The sequence below is a fragment of the Psittacula echo genome, assembly GCF_963264785.1.
Source record: "Psittacula echo genome assembly, chromosome: 18".
Taxonomy (NCBI): domain Eukaryota; kingdom Metazoa; phylum Chordata; class Aves; order Psittaciformes; family Psittacidae; genus Psittacula; species Psittacula echo.
In genome coordinates this window covers 4,764,943-4,782,811 of record NC_137754.1, presented here as the reverse complement: position 1 = coordinate 4,782,811, position 17,869 = coordinate 4,764,943, and the positions used below count along the sequence as shown (strand labels likewise).

General features: G+C 58.4%; 1 protein-coding gene across 1 annotated transcript; it reads right to left on the bottom strand.

Annotated features, from left to right (window-relative positions):
• Positions 1 to 1,054: 1,054 nt before the first annotated feature.
• On the bottom strand, positions 1,055 to 11,583 carry ROBO3 (roundabout guidance receptor 3; the record flags this gene model as incomplete). The annotated part of the gene is made up of 26 exons (XM_080631645.1): positions 1,055 to 1,239; positions 1,321 to 1,416; positions 1,493 to 1,570; positions 1,648 to 1,754; positions 2,598 to 2,756; positions 2,828 to 2,981; positions 3,072 to 3,254; positions 3,456 to 3,547; positions 3,618 to 3,726; positions 3,806 to 3,991; positions 4,076 to 4,247; positions 4,399 to 4,511; positions 4,588 to 4,807; positions 4,886 to 5,007; positions 5,454 to 5,620; positions 5,704 to 5,872; positions 5,952 to 6,033; positions 6,514 to 6,710; positions 6,809 to 6,980; positions 7,069 to 7,193; positions 7,273 to 7,400; positions 7,558 to 7,696; positions 7,776 to 7,896; positions 7,995 to 8,152; positions 9,198 to 9,524; positions 11,436 to 11,583. The coding sequence occupies 26 exons, from the start codon at positions 11,581 to 11,583 to the stop codon at positions 1,055 to 1,057; spliced, it is 3,909 nt and encodes a 1,302-aa protein (XP_080487771.1).
• Positions 11,584 to 17,869: the final 6,286 nt, after the last annotated feature.

The window sequence follows — 17,869 nt, the reverse complement described above, 5'->3', positions numbered from 1 at the left end:
CAGCGTCCTCACCCTCTCTAAATGTCCTCACCTCTCCTCAGTGTCATCCTCAGCATCCTCGTTTCCCCAGCCATCCTTGTCCATCCCAAATGCCCTTGTCCTTCCCCAGGGTCACTGTCCCTTCAACCATCCTTATCCACACTGACTGTTCTCATTCCTTCTGACTCTCCTCACCCTTCCTCATCATCCTTGTCCCTCCTCAACCATCCTTGCCCCTCCCAAGTGTCCTCATCCCTCCCAGGCCACCTTGTCCTTCCAGAATGACCTGGTGCCCCTTTCAAGTATACTCATCGTCAGGCTTCTTATCCCTCCAGAGCATCCTCATCCTTCCCCAACCATCCTCACCCTCCCCACAAGCCTCTTCATTCCTCCCACCATCCTTGTCCCCCTGTGACCATCCTCCTTATCTCTCCCTCATGTCCTTGTCCCTCCCAAGCAACCTTGTCTGTCCCAAGTGTCCTCTTTTCTCCAGAGATCCTCAAGCCCTGGGCACCTTTGTCCTTCCCCAGTGTCCTTATCCCCACCAGCATGCTTGTCCCCAACCTTGTTAGTCACTCCCAAGCACCCTCATCCCTCTGCAGTGTCCTTGTACCTCCAAGCATGCTCATCCCTCTTCCCATCCCACCATCCTTATCCCTCCAACCATCCTTGTCTCTCCTCAAGGTCTCTCATCCCTCCATGAGCACCTTCCTCATTCCTCCCCAGCATCCTCATCCCTTCCATGGGTCCTCATCCCTAGTGATGCCCTTGGCCTCCCCAGGCATCCTCATCCTTCCTCAAGCAGCCTCATCCCTCCCATGCATCCTCATCCTTCCCACTTGCCTTTGTTCCCAAGGTCCTCATCCCTACCTGAAGATCCTCGTCATCCCTTCCTAGCATCCCTGTCCATGCTGACTGTCCTTGTCCCACCCAAGTGTCCTTGTCCCCACCTTACGCTGCCACCCACGAGCCGCTGCCTCTGTGCAGCCCTATTTACATGGTGCCACCCAAATTAAAGACCATCCCCCCCCCCCCGATGTCCCCAGCCCTGTGTCCCCAGCCCTCGTCCTCCACTTCATCTCTTCTCTGGTGCTGGGCAGGGAAAGGGGGGACCTGGCCGGCGGCAGTGGCCAGTCCCTTCCCCACGTTCCCTTGGTGTCCTGCTGCGCCCTGAGCCATGGCCACGGGAGCTGGTGGAGCCACGGGATGAGACACTGCCAGTGGTGGAGCAGGAGGGTTTGCTGTAGGGGACAACCTCATCTGCAAGGGAGGGGACAAGGCTGGGGTTTGGTAGTGGCACCCCGTAACCTCTTGGGGACATGGTTGGTGGCTCCGGCTTACCACGATGGGTGACCTTGCGCTCAGCCCCGCTCAGCTCCCGCTCTGCTGAAGGTCTCGGGGTCTCACCCGGTGGTGGCACCGGTGGTGGTGGCAGCTCTGTGGCGGAGAGCAAGGAGAGGGCTGATCCCCCGCTTTTCCCCTTGGAGCATCCCAGTTTTCCCCTTCCTCTCACCTCCCTGCGGCTTTTCCCGGCAGTAGCGGCTGCATTTAGGCTTCAGGTGACGTTTTGGGGCATCCCCGCGGGTTCTCCCTGGGGGTGACACAAGTTCAGCCCCACCACAGCTGGTGGGGTCCAAACCCACCCATCATGTCCACCCAAGGGCTCACCAGTGCTGGGGGGGCAGCGGGCACGGGGTAGGGGGATGTCATCCATGTCTGGACTCGGCAGAGGGCTGAGTGTTGGTGGTGGGGTGCCGGTGCCATGGGGGGGTCTCCTGGCAAAGAGGGTGTGAGGTGAAGCCAGCGCAAGGAGCTTGGTGGCCACCATGGTGCTGGTGCAACCAACCCGGTGCTGTGGTGTGCCGGCGCCAAGGAACCCATGTGGTGGTGGAAAAAATGGATGGCAATGGCATGGGTGGGCCTGAAGCACCACAGCTGATGGCAGGGCCACAGCTGGATCTCAGCTTCACAAGGGTTGCAATGGTAGGGCTGGCTCACAATGACACATCCGGAGCACAGCTGGATTGCAACCACACATCTGGGTTGCAACCACATAGCCAGGTAGCGGTTACACAGCTGGATTGCAACGCCACACCTGGGTTGGAATGGCACCACTGGACCATGGCAGAGCTTGGCCATGACAGCACAGCTGGATGGCAATGTCCCAGCTTGCTCATGATGGTGCCCATCACAGCTGCACATCTGGATTGCTAGACCACAGCCATCCCACAGCATCATGGGTGGATGATGGCAGCATGGTCAGAGCACAACTGGACAGCATGGATGGATGGTGACAACATGGATGGATCACGAAGGTACATCTGGATTGTGGTGGGACATCCAGACCCCAATGGAACATCTGGAACCCAGAGGCATGCACGGCCATATAGTGACAATGTGGCTGGATTATGACAGGACATTTCGGCCATGGTAGGATATCTGGACCCTAGTGGGACTTCTGTGCCCCTGTGAGACATCTGGACCTCAATGACACGGTCAGGTCATGGTGGCACAGCAGGGCCGGATGGTGACAACATGCCTGGATTGTGATGGGACACCCAGAGCATAGCGGGACATCCAGACCGTGATGGAAGACCTGGACTAAGTGAGCCTCCTACCCGGGGCTGTGGATGTCTCGGAGGCGGGGGATGTCCTCGGTGGCCCTGGGCGATGGTGTCAGGGTGGCAGTGGACCGGCAGCCGGAGGACGCAGTGGGTGAGGACGCGGCAGTGGCACAGGCGACATCCTCAGCACCGTACCACGCCTCCATCCCCAACCTGTGGAGTGGGGATGCACGATGGGTGCAGGGGCCAGCATGTCCTATCCCCATGTAGGTCCCCACACTGACCTTCCAGATGCTTCCTCATCCTCCTCCTCCTCCTCATCCTGCTCCTCCTGGGCACAGCGGCTGAGCTCGCTGGCAGAGGGGGGTGGTGGCAGCAGCTCCGTCCAGCTTATGGCCGGTGGCTTCACTGCTTGCCCCAGCTTCTTCCTTTTGGTCCCTGTGGGGAGGAAGGATGCTGGGGGGGGCTGTGGGGAGGGAGCGATGCCACCAGCACCCATGTGTCCCGCCACCCATCCCACCACCCTACTGCGGGGCTCCTGCGGGGCCGGGACATCCATCAATTGGGGGTAGGAGGTCCCATGGTGGGAGAAGGGACGAGGGAAGGTGTGAAGCTCCTCGCCACCAGCCTCAATGGTGCTGTAGACTGGCCCCTCGGTAGGCCCAACCCCAAATTGCTCCGTCTGGGTGATGTAACGGGTGATACCAGCATCTGTGGAGGACAGCCAGCACCATCAGCATCCCTGCCCATGGCAGGGGGTAGGAACTAGGTGATCTTTCCAACCTTGGATTGTGCTGGATGATCTTTCCAACTAGACGGTCCTTTCCAACCCAAACCACTCCACGATTCTATGATCATGGTTAACCATGACCTTCCCAACCCAAGCCACCCATCCCCATGGTGACCTCTCACCGTTGTAGTATCTCTCGTTGGTCCTCAAGCAGCTGCTGCCACCACCACTCCATGTGTCTGCCAGCCATGGATAACCACCACCTGTGGCTGCCCTGCAAGGAGATGGGATGAAGGGATGCACTGGGAATCCCAGGAACAGGGTGGGAATACGAGGGCGGTTACCTGTGTGCCGGAGCCGGGAAGGCGACTGCGGGAAGAGGTTGGGATGAGGATGGCTGGGGACCACGCCGAGTCCCCATGGGCTTCCCATTGGGTGCGTAGGCAAAGGATGCTGCAGGGAGAGAGGCGAATGATGCTGTTGGGGTGGTAAATGGTGAGGTGGGGTTCCCAAGGGTGACACCCCATTGTACCCGTGAAGTGGCTGAGCTCCTTCTTCCTCCGGCGGCGGCTGTAGAGCCACGCAGCGACGGCGGCCAGGATGAGCCAACACGTGCCACCAACACTGGCTATGAACACCGGCTGCCGGGCCATCGCGGCCAAGCGCCTGGCCACGCTGCTCCCGCCTGCCATTCCCATGTCCCGCTGCACCGGAAACGCTGCAGAAACATGGGACACAGCGGTGGGAGCGCTGAGGAGGGACCGCGGCCATCCAGAACCCATGGGTGCAGCGAGGAACTCACCGACGCGGATGGGGATAGGGACACTGCGGGCGCCCACCCCGGCGCTCGTGGTGGCAGCGACCTCAGCATGGTACAGGACACCGGGGACCAGGCCCTGCAGCACAGCCACCAGCACCGAACCCTCCACGCTCTGGTTGATGTGGAAGCGGCTCTCATTGGCCAAGCACCAGATCTGGGGGGAGAAGGTTGGGAGGAGCCATAGGGATGTGGTGGGGTGGTGCCAGGAGGGGATAGAGGGGACCTGTTGCACCCCATCACCCTTCACATCTCACCCCACAATCACATCCCACATCCCCATCACACCCCCCTCCACCACCCCTTACCCTGTAGTCCCGGATGACCCCGTTCTGCTCTGCCAGCGGCGGCGGCTGCCACGAGATGCGGACGCTGGTGCCGTTACCGGTCACAGTGACACCTTGCGGCGGGGCACTGGGTGCTGTGGGGAGTCACACGTGGGGTGTCACCCCCAGGGTGTCCCTATGGGTCCCACCACCCCATCCATCCGCTCTCACCTGCCTCAGGGGTGCTCAGAGTTCGCACCGCACTGTCTGGCCCATGGAGGTGGTGGAAGAAGGGTTGGACCTTGACCTCGTAGTGCTGCCCACGGCGCAGGTCAGTGAGCAGGACCCCGCGGTCCCCTGGTGCCAGCAGCACCCGTGCGTCCTCCCAGCGCCCGCCGCGGCGCCGCAGCAGCACCCGGTACCCCTGCAGGAAGGGTGCCTGGTGCTGCACCTGCGGAGCAATGGGAGCGGATGGGTGCTGGGTGCTGGCACTGGGAGCTCTGCACTGGTCGTGTGCGGCAGCACTCACTGTCCAGGAGAGGCGGACGGCACCCGGGGGAAGCACCTCAGGCTCCTGGAGGTGCACGGCCACTCGTGCCAGGTCCTGCTGCACCTTCTCGGGGTCCAGCCCTGGCTGCAGGGTGCTGGGGTCTGCCCAAAACATGACAGCAAGAGTGGGCATGGGCACCTCGCTGGTGGCACCAAGCGTGGGTGCTGTGGTGATACCGTGTTCCCATGGTGGGTCAGGAAACTCTGTTGGTGGCATTGAGTGGGGATGCACACAAAGGTTTTGGGTGTGTGGGTACCTCCATTTGTATCACTAACAAAGGATGCGCCCAAGGGTGCTGGGTGCATGGGCACCTCTATCAACATCATCAAGCAGAGATGAACCCAAGGGTGACGGGTTCATGGGCACCTTCATTGTTATAACCAAGTGGAGATGCATTGAACAGTGGTGGACTCATGCCACCTCCATCAGCATCACCGACTAAGGATGCACCCGAAGACAGTGGTTGCTTCCATCAGCATCCCCAAGTGGACATGCACTCAAGGGTGCTGGGGCCATGGGCATCACCAGCCTCACCACCAGGTCTCACCTTGGGTGCGCACTGGCTCCGAGGCGCCGCTGGGGTCACTGATCCCATGGGCATTGACTGCCCGCACCAGGAAGATGTAAATGGTGTTGGGGACGAGGCCACTCACGGTGTGGGTCTCACCAGCCACCTCAGCTGCCACCGTCCGCCATGGGCCACCCTCCTCCTGGCTACCACGGACAAAGGGAACCGTGCTGGGGTGGCTCTGGGCCACCACATCTCCATGCACCCAAAGGGGATGCTCGTGCGGTACCTGAAAGCCTCCACTATGTAGGAGGTGACACCGGTGGCAACGCTGTCCTCGTTCCCTCTCCAGCTCAGGGTGACGCTGCTCTTGGTGACGTTGGTGACCACAGGGGTGGAGGGTGGCCCAGGGAGGACCCCGGGCACGGGGGAAGGTGGGGACAGGTCGGGCCTGGCACCTGCGGGGAGGTGCATGGAGATGTGGGGTGGCTTCATCTCCAGTGCCACAGTGTCCCCGGTGATGTCCCCATGACCCACCGTGCACCTCCAGCGTGATGCCCCAGCGTGTGTCACCTGCCGGGCTGGTGGCCACGCACTCATAGTGCCCCGAGTCCATCACCTGCGAGGGGAGAGCTCCTGCCCCACCACCCTGAGCACCCATCGCCTGGCACCCAGCACCCTGAGCACCCATTGCCCACTGCAGCATCTACCACCCTTTGCACCTACCACCCCTTGCAACCAGCACCCTAAGCACTCATTTCCCTTTGCACCCACCAGTCCTGAGCATCCACCACACATTGCACCCACCAACTTGAGCACCCATCTCCTTTTGTACCCATCACCCTTTGCCCCCACCAACCCTTGGAACCCACTGATCTGAGCCCCACCAACCCTGAGCACCCGTTTCGATTTGCACCCAACACCCTGAGCACCCATTGCCCTTGGCACTCACCACCCTGAGCACCCATTATCCCTTGCAGCCACAACCCCTTGCATCTACCCCTGAGCACCCACCACCCTGCACACCCACTGACCCCTGTACCCATCTCCCTGAACACCCTTTGCCCCATCCCACCCTGTGGCTACTGCACCGGCTCACCCGGAGGCTGGTGATCCGCAGGGAGCCGTTCTCCTGCAGGCTGGCGCGGGGCTCAGCACCCACCAGGACATTCCCATCCTTCAGCCACCCCACATTGGCCACTGGGTCGCCACCACCCCACACCGGGCACGGCAACCGCGCCGTGGCCCCCGCTGGCAGCACTGTGTGGTTTGTGGGACCCCATTGGATCACCGGTGCTGCAGGGGAAAGGCCGGGAATGCCGGGAATGGCACGGTGCTTGGTGTTGTGGTGGTGGATGGTGGATGTCCCCATTGTCTGCTGCAGTGGGACTCACCTTCTTCCACTTCCAAGCGCGCCTTGGCCAGGACGCTGCCAGCCACGCTGATGGCCTGGCACAGGTAATTCCCGGAGTCGGAACGCTGCACTTCCGAGATCGTCATGGAACCACCGGGACTCACTGCAAAGCGGCCGCTGGGATGCGGGGACTGGCCAGGGAACAGCAGGGTCTGGGGATGGAGGATGCTGAGCTGGGATCTCTGTCTCAGCCCACATCCCCATTGCACCCTGGGGACAGGGACGAGGACAGGGACAGACCTGGCTGCCCTCCTTCTGCCAGAACACAGCGGGCGGTGGGTTGCCCTGGCTCTGGCACTGGAAGGTGACGCTGTGGCCGAGGGGGACAATCTGGTTGCGGGGCCCGGTGACAAGCTGGGGGGGCACTGTGGGTGTGAGGACACACAAGGGCTTGGGCACTGCTCAGCCAGCACCCATGGGTGCTTCCGGAGGGACCCCCCTTACCATGAACCATGAGGGTGCCTGAGGCCTCGGAGCGCCCCACGCTGTTGTCAGCCACGCAGGTGTAGGTGCCCTCATCCTCCGGGCGCAGCCGCACGATCCGCAGGGTGTTGTCGGGAAGCACTTCCCACCTGGAAGCGTTGTGAGGGTGTGGGGTGCTGCAGGGATGTGGGGTGCAATGGGAATGTGAGATGCGATAGGGATGCAGGATGCGTTGATGATGGAGGACACCACAGGGACATGTGATGCGATGGGGATGGTTGATGCCATTGGGATGGTGACACTCACCTCCCTGGTGGCATCTCGCCCTCCTCCTTGCGCCACCGCGCCGAGGGCTGCGGGTCCCCCACTGCCTCGCAGGGGAACTCCACCGTCCCCTCCACCAGCACCGCCTGGTTCAGGGGTCTCCGGCCGAACGCCGGGCGCTCTGCAGGGCCATCATCAGCTCCATGGGATGCCACCCCCCCGGGGACACCCCGGAGCCACCACCCCCTGTCCCCACGCACCGAAGACCACCAGCTCGGCCGGCTCGCTGTCCTTCTCCCCCACCACATTGGTGGCCACACAGACATAGACGCCAGCGTCGCTCTTGCGGGTGTTGGCCAACATCAGCTTCCCACCGCGGAGCTATGGGCAGCCCAACCCAACCGGGGTGGGTTGGGATGGGTTGAGGATGGGGTGGGATGGGATGGGGTTGGATGGGATCAACCTCCCTTGTCCCTCACCGTCAGGCGCTCATCCGTGGCGCTCAGCCGGGCTCCGTTCTTCTTCCAGGAGACGCTGGGCTCCGGGTGCCCGCGGGGTGGGACACACTCCAGCACGGCCGGTTCTCCCGCTGCCACCACCACGTCCCCAGGGTGCTGCCGGAACTCGTCCCGCAGCACTGCGGGATCAGCCCTGCCTCAGTTTCCCCACTGCATGGGGCATTGCATGGGGCAGGACCCCCACATTGAGCCCCGGCCCCACAAGTCCTGGGGACTGAGCTACACTGAGGTGCCACCAGGGACCGTGGTCAGTGGGTGTCAGAGATTTTCATTCCTTTGCAGTTGGTTCTTGGCAATTTTCAGTTGTTTTCACCTTTTTCTTGTCATTTCTTTTCCATTATTTTCCTTTCCCTTCACTCATTGCCATTCCCAATCACTTTTTTCTCCCCTTTTCCCGACTTTCAATTCTTCCCATGGTTTTCCACTTGTTTTCAGTGCTTTTTCATGTATTTTCACCTATTTGCATTGATTTTTTTACTTAGTTTCATATATTTTTCACTTATTTTCTCTCATTTCCATTTACTTTTCACTTTCCAATTATTTCCATTGATTTTTACTTATCCTCATTTATTGTTCTCACTTCTTTCCAATTATTTTCACTTTATTTTATTTCCCATTGTTTTCACTTCTTTTCCTTTCCTTTAACTACTTTGCTTTCATTTCTTTTCACTCATTTTCATTTATTTTCACTTTTTTTACCTATTTCAAATTATTTCCAGTTATTTTTTCTTCTTTACATTTATTTCCAATTATTGTCACTTTTTTTCCCCACTTCTTTTCACCTCTTTGCACCCACTTTCACTTATTTCCAATTGGTTTTACTTATTTTCGCTAACTTTCCATTATTTTCTCTTCATTTTCCCCCCCCCCTTATTTTTCCCAATTTTTACTCCTTCTCACCTCTTTCCTCAGCAAAGTCCGTGCTTCTGCAGCCCCTTCGGCCCCACAACCTGGGCTCAGTGATGATCCCGAATCTCCCCAGACCCCTAAATCCACCCCATTCCTGTCCCTCTCAATCCTAGCCCATCCCTCTGCCCCAATCCCATCGCGTGCCTGTCCCTGACCTGACCCCATCCCATCCCCACGGCTTGCTCTGATCTCATCCCATCCCAATCCCATCCCACGGCTGCCCCCGCCGCACGGGGCAGCGCTGCGGGCACTGACCGGCCACATGCAGCGAGGCGTTCCTGCTGGTGGCCTGCCCCAGGCGGTTCCTGGCCACGCACACGTAGACGCCCTCATCCTGCCTCCCGCGCCGGCCGTGCAGGACGCGCAGGAAGAACAGGGACCCCCCCGGCAGCAGCGAGCGGTGAGAGCGCGGCTCCTCCCGGTCCGTCTCCACACGCTCCCCGTCCTTGTACCACTCCACGGCGGGCGGCGGGCGGCCCTCGGCCTTGCAGCTCAGCGTGGCCGGGTCCCCCCGCGACACCAGCACGTCCGTGGGGTGCTCCACGATGCGAGGAGCCGCGTCCTCCAGCTGCGGGTGCGACCCTGTGCGGGACACGGGGACCAGGAGGTGAGATGAAGTGTGGCCAGGTCGCAGCCTGTTGTATTCCGCCCCAGCCCAGCCCATGGGGAGTGCTGGTGGGGTGGCAGCAGGACCGGACTGGTGTCAGACCTCAGACATATGGGGAGGGATGAGGACGGGGGACAAAGCAGCTCCGCTCACAGTAATCCCCCTTTTCCACCCAGATTCCAACAGGGCATCCCAGGGAAAATGGATCTGAAGCTAAATTCCCCCAAAACGGGGTTTCTTCATCAACTGCAAGTGCTGATTTCCCAGAGTGGAGCTGGGAACTCCTGGATGCTTCGGTTTAAGTCTCAAAATGCCCATATTGGGTCTGTGGGGCTGTGCCAGGCCAATTCCCACTGTTAGGACATGGGAATGATGGTGCACTCATTAATGCCGGGATAATTAATGCTGGGATAATTAATGCTGATTAATTAATGCCCCACTGGTGCTGCACTTCAGGCTGTGCTCACTCAGTGTCCTGCTGCCCACAATGCACACAATACATGTGCATGTGCACACATGCAGCTTGTGTGCATGCTCATGCCAGGACATGCATGCAGCCATGCACAGGCCCACAGGCATGCATCAGCACATGTCAGCACACGTGTGTGCACTTACAGACACACTTGCACATGCGTGCATTCATACATGCATTTACAGAGATGCATCATACGTGTGCATAGAAGCAGGGGTGTGCACGCACTCACACACACAGAGCACACATGTATTCAACCACAGGTATGCACACATGCACTTACACACATGTGTATTCACACAGGGCTGTGTATGCACACCCAAGTGACACTCACGTGTGCAAAAGAGGAGGATACATGTTTGCACATGTATACGCATGTGCACACTCAAGCACATCCACAAATGCATGCACACACACATGTCCTCCCTGTTTGCACATGTGTGCACACACGTGAGCACCATGGCGTCACGGGGGGGGTGATTTGGGGCGCCTGGGGGGGGTGTTGCCATGAGGCTGGGATGCGTTGCCATGGGGACGCAGGATGCTGCAGGTACTGGTACCCTGGGGGGCAGCAGCGGGGGCCAGGGGGAAGCAGCTGGGCCCAGTGGCTAATTGGGGCAAGCAGGGGGTCAGGAAAGAGCCCTCCTGTGCTTAGGGGAGGACTCCGGGTGGTTTGGGGACACCCAGAGCCAACCGCAGGGGAAGATCAGGCTGAAAAAGGGGGGAAGCTCAAAAGTGGCTTGAAATTCAGATGGACAGCCCATTCCCACACATCCTCCCCCACTTCGTCCTGGATTCAGGGACACAGGGCTGGTCTGGGACACAGGCATAGGTTGGAGACACAGGGTCTCTCCAGGTTTGGGATCATGGAGACTGTTTGGAGACACAGGGCTCGTTTTGGGGGCACTGGGGCTGGTTTAGGGACAAGGGGGCTCTCCCAGCTCAGGGTCCAGGTATTGGACTGGGGACACAGGGACTCCCGATTCGAAGTCTGAGGCTTGATGTGGGGACACAGAGGCAGTCTGGGGACATTAGGTCGCTCCTGGTTCGGGAACACTGGGTTGCTCTGGGGACACCGGGACAACTTGGGAGCACCAGATCCGTCCCAGTTCACGATTGGGGGGTCGGGTGTAGGGACACGGGGCCGATTTGGGATCGCTCCCGATCTGGGGACACCACGCTGGTACCAGTTCGGGGTCCCGGGGACTACCTGGGGACACGGCATCGCTCCCGGTTGGTCGGGGAACACGAAGCCGGTCCCGGCGTGGAGGCATGGGCACAGTTTGGACACTTCGGGTCAGTCCCGGTCTGGGGACACGCGGCAAGTCCCAGTGGGGACCTGTCTGGGGCTGGGGGGTGCGAATCCGGACCGGGGACAGCGGGACACGGGGACAGCGGACACAGGGCCACATACCGTTGCCGGGGTCGAACCCGGGGAGGTGCAGCGCGGCGATGGTGCGGTTGATGCCGAGCAGGAGCTCTGAGGAGTTGGAGCCCTCGACTCCCAGCGAGTCCGCGAACAGGTTCATCTGCAGCAGCGTCTTCAGCAGGTACCGCAGCATCCTCGGCTCGGCAAGGTCCGACCCGGCTCGGCTTAGTTCGGCTCTGCACGACTCAGGACGGTTCGGCGCGGCTGAGCTCGACTCGGCTCAGCACGGTCCGACCCGGAGCTGCTGAGCTTGGCTTAGCCCAGCCGGGCTCAGCTCAGCACAGCCCGGCTGGGATGAGCACAGCTTGGGTCAGCGCAGCTCAGCTCTTAGCTCAGCCCGGCTTGGCTCAGGTCTGCCCAGCCCGGCTCAGCCAGGCTCAGTTCAGTTCAACCCAGCTCAGCCCAGCCCGGTTCAGCCCAACTCAGCTCATCCCAGTTCAGCTCATCCCTGCTCAGCTCAATTCAACTCAGTTCAGCCCAGCCCAGCTCGGCTCGGCTCACCCCGCAGCACCGCCTCCCGTGTCCGGCGGGGATGGGGGCGCGGCCAGAGGGTGCGGGGGGTGCTGGGACCACCGAGAGCCTTGAACTTGGGAGGGGGGGCTACCCACAAGCGTGTGCGAACGGTGCTGTTGAATTGGTAATTAGCAATTAGCCCCTTAATTAATGTGATATGTGAAGCAATGCGGCTCTTCCAGGGAGCCCCCGAACATGGGAGGTCATTATAGGGGGGTCGTTACGGTGGCACTGACGATCTCCTTGGAACAGGGAAAAGAGGAGAAGGGATGATGAGATGGGGGAAAAAGGGGAGTTGGGAGTGTGGGGAGCATGGAGGAGGTTGGGGAGGAATGGGAGAATGGGGGGCAAGGGAGGAACACATCTGTGTGCACATCTGACAGGGACAGTAGCAGAAGGGACCTCACATCTGGATGCAGAGCGGCAGGTGAACCCGGGCAGCACATATGGGGAGGAGGTGTGAACGTGTCCCAAAGGGGTTTCACATCTGGAAAGCTCTTGAGACACATCTGGGGCACCGAGGGGCTCTGAGATGTTCCGAGGGTTGGGTGCTTCGGGTAAACATCTGGGCACACAGCTGAAGGAAGGCACAGGGATGCCTGTGCACATCTGGAGAACGGGGTGGTTTGCAGCCGTGCACATCTGGAGGTGCAAGTAGGAGGAAGGTGAGCACACATTTGGAGAGCTCGCACCAGCACACTTCCTCTTCAACCTAGAGCTGTGCTGGGGCCACATCTGGATCCCTATGCACGTTTGGGACCTTTCAGCCTCACCAGCACCCACCGGGCTCTTCGTACGTATCCCATCAAATCCGCCCTATCCCTGCACTGTGAGACTCCCATCCCGGTGTCTCAGGGGCGATGCATTATTCATCCCTCCCTCCCGCAGCCCAGGCGTGGAGAAAGTAAATATTAATTTCATAGGACCACAAAGCTTTTCCGCTCCTCCTGCTGGGAATGCAGCAGCCCAAGGATTTCCCGGTAGGATCAAAAGATGAGAAATAAATTATCCATAGAATAACAGGTTTAACCAACTATTATCCAAATAATTCTCCGGGATGGGAGTTGAAGGTGATGCTGGAATATTAAATGCCGTGGTATTCCCCATCCCCATCTCTTTTTGAGTGTTCCCAAAAAGATGAGCCATGGGGATGGAATACCTCTGGCTGGAAATAGCGGCTAGAAAGGGGATGTTAATCCTGCTTTGAGATTTTGTGCCTCTTTTCACAGAGTTCTTTGAAGAGAGAGGGAGACTTTAATGGGAATCCTGGAGTTTTTTGGGGAAGCCCCAGGGGTTAAAGTGTATTAATCCCGCTATGAGGCCCGAGGCTGCAGCGATGGGCTCCCCGGGGTGACATGCACACATCCATCACCTCCGAGATGGGTTTGGGATGGGGAATGGAGACAAAGGAGCCGCCTCATCCCGATGGATTATCCTCTCTCTTGGCTTCATCCCTGTTAATCAGCTGGGCAAACAGCGGCCGCCGGGGCAGCGCCTCCTCGTTAGCAGATTTATGAGCGCGTTTAATTGTGCTTTTATTCCACGATTAGCGGCTGTTTGCTCAGGCTTTGCCCAAACCAGTCCCAAATCACCCCAAAGTTGATTTGGAATTGGGAAAACGGGAGGTTGTTTCCCTGTTATCCTCGTTATTCCTCCTTATTTTCATTGCATCCTTCCTCCTCCTCCTTTTTCCCACAGCTCCACAGGGCATTATCGGGATAGAGAAACTGAGGCACAGTAATGACGAGTGACAAGGGATTTGTCCGGGCAAATGAGGCGCTGGGGGGGGGCTGTGTGTGTGTTTAAATCCTTCACAGCCCCGTTATTAACATCCCTCCCGGGGCCCCCCAACCCGGTTTGCTGGAAAATGAGGCTTTGGGAACATTTATGGAGGTTGGGGGGGGGGGGGGGGGGGACGACGGACGACGTATACGGCGGGGGATAGGGGGGAAAGGGGTGGACAGGGAGGTAGAGGAGCAGCTGGGGGGTGGTGGGGAGAGGAGTGGGGCTGGGTGATGGTGAGGGTTGAATGATGTAGGGGATGGCACTAGGGGGAAATAGGGGAATGTACTGTGATGATATAGGGAATGATACTGGGGTGCTGGAGGGGATGATACTGGGATGATATAGGGGAACATACAGTGATGCTGTAGGGGAACATCCTGAGATGCTGTTGGGGATTATACTGGGATGATGGAGGGGATGACACTGGGATGCTGTAGGGGAATGTACTGTGATGGTATAGGGGAACATACTAGGATGTTATAGTGAAACATACTGGGATGTTGTAGTGAAACATACTGGGATGCTGGAGGGAATGACGGTGGGAGGCTTTAGGGAGTGACACTGGGATCCTTTAGGGATAACGCTGGGATGTTTTAAGGAATGATGCTGGGAGGCTGTAGGGAATGATGCTGGGATGTTGTAGGGAGTGGTGCTGGGATGCTGTAGTGGATGACACTGGTATGCTATAGGGGGTGACATTGAAATGTTTAAGTAGAAGATGGCTGGGATCCTTTATGGGATAATGCCAGGATGCACTAAGGGAAAATGCTGGGATGTTTTAGGGGAGCCCATTGGGATGCTGTAGTGGATGAAACTGGGATGCTTTGAGGAATGATGGAGGAATGCTTAAGGGGATGATGCTGGCATGCCCTAAGGAATGATGCTGGATGTTTTCATGGAGCATTCAGGGAGGCTTTAGGGGATGCCAGCAGGATGCTTTAAGGAAAGATTCTGGGATATTTTAGGGAAGCTTATGGGGATGCTTTAGGAGATGATGCTGGGGTGCTGTAGGAAAGCAAACTGGAATGCTTTAGTGGATGTCATTGGGATGCCTTAGGATAGTTATGCCAGAACACTTTAAGGGATGATGCTGGGATGCATGGAAGGGTGCCAGGATGTATTAGGAATAGTGAGACACTTCAGGGGAGGACACTGGGGTGTTTTAGGTGAGATGGGATATTCAGATGATAACAGTGGGATACTTTAGGTCATGATACTGGGTCTCTTTAGGGGATGGTGCTTGGATGTATTAGGGGATTACACTGGGAAGCTTTAGGGGAGCATACTGAGAGGCTGTAGGGGATGATGCTGAGATGATTTAGGGGACAATGCTGAGATGCTTTAGGAGAAAATGCTGGAATGCTTCCTAAAGCATCCCCTAGGATGATGCTGGGATGTTTTAGGGGATGGTGTTGGGATGCTTTATGAGATGATGCCGAGGTGCTTTAGGGGCTGGTGCTGGGATACTTTAGGGGACGATGCCAGGACACCAAGGGCCGATGCTGGGATGTTTCAGGGCACGCACTGGTATGCTTTCAGGAATGACGCCGAGATGCTTTAGGTGAGCATCTGGAGCTGCTGCAAGGGATGACCCGGGGCCGCTCGGTGTGGGCTGCCCCAGAGGACGGGTGTCAGTCTGTCCTTCCTGCACGCCTGGCAGGCGCAGGAGGCCGGTGGGTTGGGGTCTCAGCCCGCCTCATTACTTCGGGAAAGCCGGAGCCCATGTGTTCTGGAGACGAGCGACTGGGGGTATATTAACATCCCATTCCCACCTCTTTAATATAGAGTTTGTGGAGATCATTTATCAGCCGGGGCTCCCTCCAGGGCCGGGAGAAGCCGGGCAGAGCTCGGCAGCTGGGGCACAGCGAGAGGCGAGGGATGCTCGTTCCCGAAGGAAGCCGATTCCCGGTTTAACAGGTAGTGGCTCATGTGCGAATCGCTAGTTTGGGACCGGCACATCATTGGGAAGAGCTCTATCAAAGCTGGGCTTAATTGGGTGGAAGGCTTGTTTGCATGGCCGCTAATGGGGGATCAGAGGGCCGGGGACCCAGCGCTGACGGCCCTACAAAGGCAAGCAATTACTTGCTTGTCTGCATTATGTATTAACCCATCTGCGGCCGGAATATTGCCTTTGAAAGAGAGACAAAGACAGGGGCGTGATGCTCCAATTCACCCGCCTGAGTCCCTTTTGTGCGCTCCAGGGGCAGCTGGATACGGGATGCAGCCCCCGAGGATGCTGATGGGGACCAGCCCTCAATATCCACTCAATATCTCCCCAGACATCGCATCCAGCACCTTCCAGCCCTCACCGTGGTTTCCTGCCCGCAGCCACATCGCGGGATAATCAGAGCTTTGGCTTTAATGAGCCACTGTCGCAGTTAATAAGCTTATACTGCTTTTTGGCTGTGTTTTTGGCGATGGGAAGTTAATTATGGCCAGGTCAGGAAGTTGCAGAAAACTCTCTATATCCAACGACATTCCCGCTTGGCTTTTGGACTAATTGTTAATTATCTTTATTGAGTTGGAAGGTTGGCTTGAAGGAGGAGATGGGGGAGCAGGGGGGAGCAGTGGGGAGCAGTAGGGAGCAGGGGAAGAGGTTCACATAGCTGCATTAAGCTGCTTGTCCCGGCATTTCCACGTCCCTGGGGAGCTGAGGATGACCACAACTCATTGCAGGGATAAGCCCCACTGAGAACAGCCACAACCCGCTGCAGGGAGGCTGAGGACAAGTAGAACTCATTGCAGGGATGAGCCCCACTGAGAACAGCCACAACTCACAGCAGGGAGGCTGAGGACGGGCACAACTTGCTGTGGGGAGCCTGAGTTCGGGCACAGCTCTCTACAGGAATGACTCTTGGAGGTGTTCGGTGGGTTGGGGACCGGGGGGGCACCCACAACCCCCCCCTCCTCTCCCCGCTGTGTCATTAGCCAGCGGTCAAATGGCCCTAATGGGGACGCGGGGCTGCATCGCAATCAGCTGCTCTGGAGGAATAATGAATCTTTCAATCCCTAATTAACCGTTAACCTCATTTGCATCCCACCCCTTTATGGTGATTGGCGCCTGATTAGCTCCGGCCCGGGGGTCTCCACACAGCGCAGCCCAGGGGGCCCCGCCATGGCTTGGGGACGCGGTATCCAGCCGTGGTGACACGCTGGCGGGGCTGACAACGGGGACATGTTCTTTTGGGAGTGAGCCAGCTATGGGGTATCAACTGGGGACCCTGTTTTGGGGACACATTGTAAGGCTGGCGGCGGGTGCAGTCCACTGGGGACACGGCGTGGGGCTGACATCCTTTGGGGATGCAGCAGGGACATCCATTTGGGGACAGACACAATGCAGGGCTGGCAGCACGGGCATCTCTTAGGGGACACACCAGCAGTGGGTGCATCTCCCTGGGGACACACCACAGGGCTGGCAACAGGGACTTCCCTTTGGGGACGTGATGGCAGCAGGAACACCTCTTTGGGGACACACTAGCAGTAACCTCTCTGGGGACATGCCACAGAGGTGGCAGTGGGTGCATCCCTTTGGGGACACTCTGTAGGGCTGGCATTGGGAGCATCCCTTTGGGCATGTGACGGCAGCAGGGACATCCCTTTGTGAACACACTGCAGGACTGGCAGCAGGGACACCCCTTTGGGGACAGACCAGCACTGGGCCCTTTGGGGACATGTCACAGGGGTGGCAGTGGATGCATCCCTTTGGGGACATCATTTTGGGGGACACACTGCAGAGCTAGCAGTGGGGATATCTCTCTGGGGACGGGCAGTCGGTGACAAAGACTCTGCCATTCCCGGTGAGGGGAGAGTTAATGTGTCCCCAGACCCTCCCCCTGCCGCCTCGCAGCCCCTAATCCCCCTAATTAGGGGGGGATAATTACGGCTCCTGATTGCTCCCGGCCACTCTCCTGCCAGATGTGCTGCAGCCCCCCCAATACCTCCAATCCGGGCCTTTTTGGCCCCCCTCCCATTTGTTTAACCAACACAGCCCTAATTAAAGCGATTAATTAACCCATAGGACTCCTCCTGTACCACCCCACTCGGACTGGGGAGCTCGGGGAGTCCGGCCGGGTCAGAGCTCATTAGTCTTGGCTTAACAAAGAGTTTGGGGTGCAGCGGGG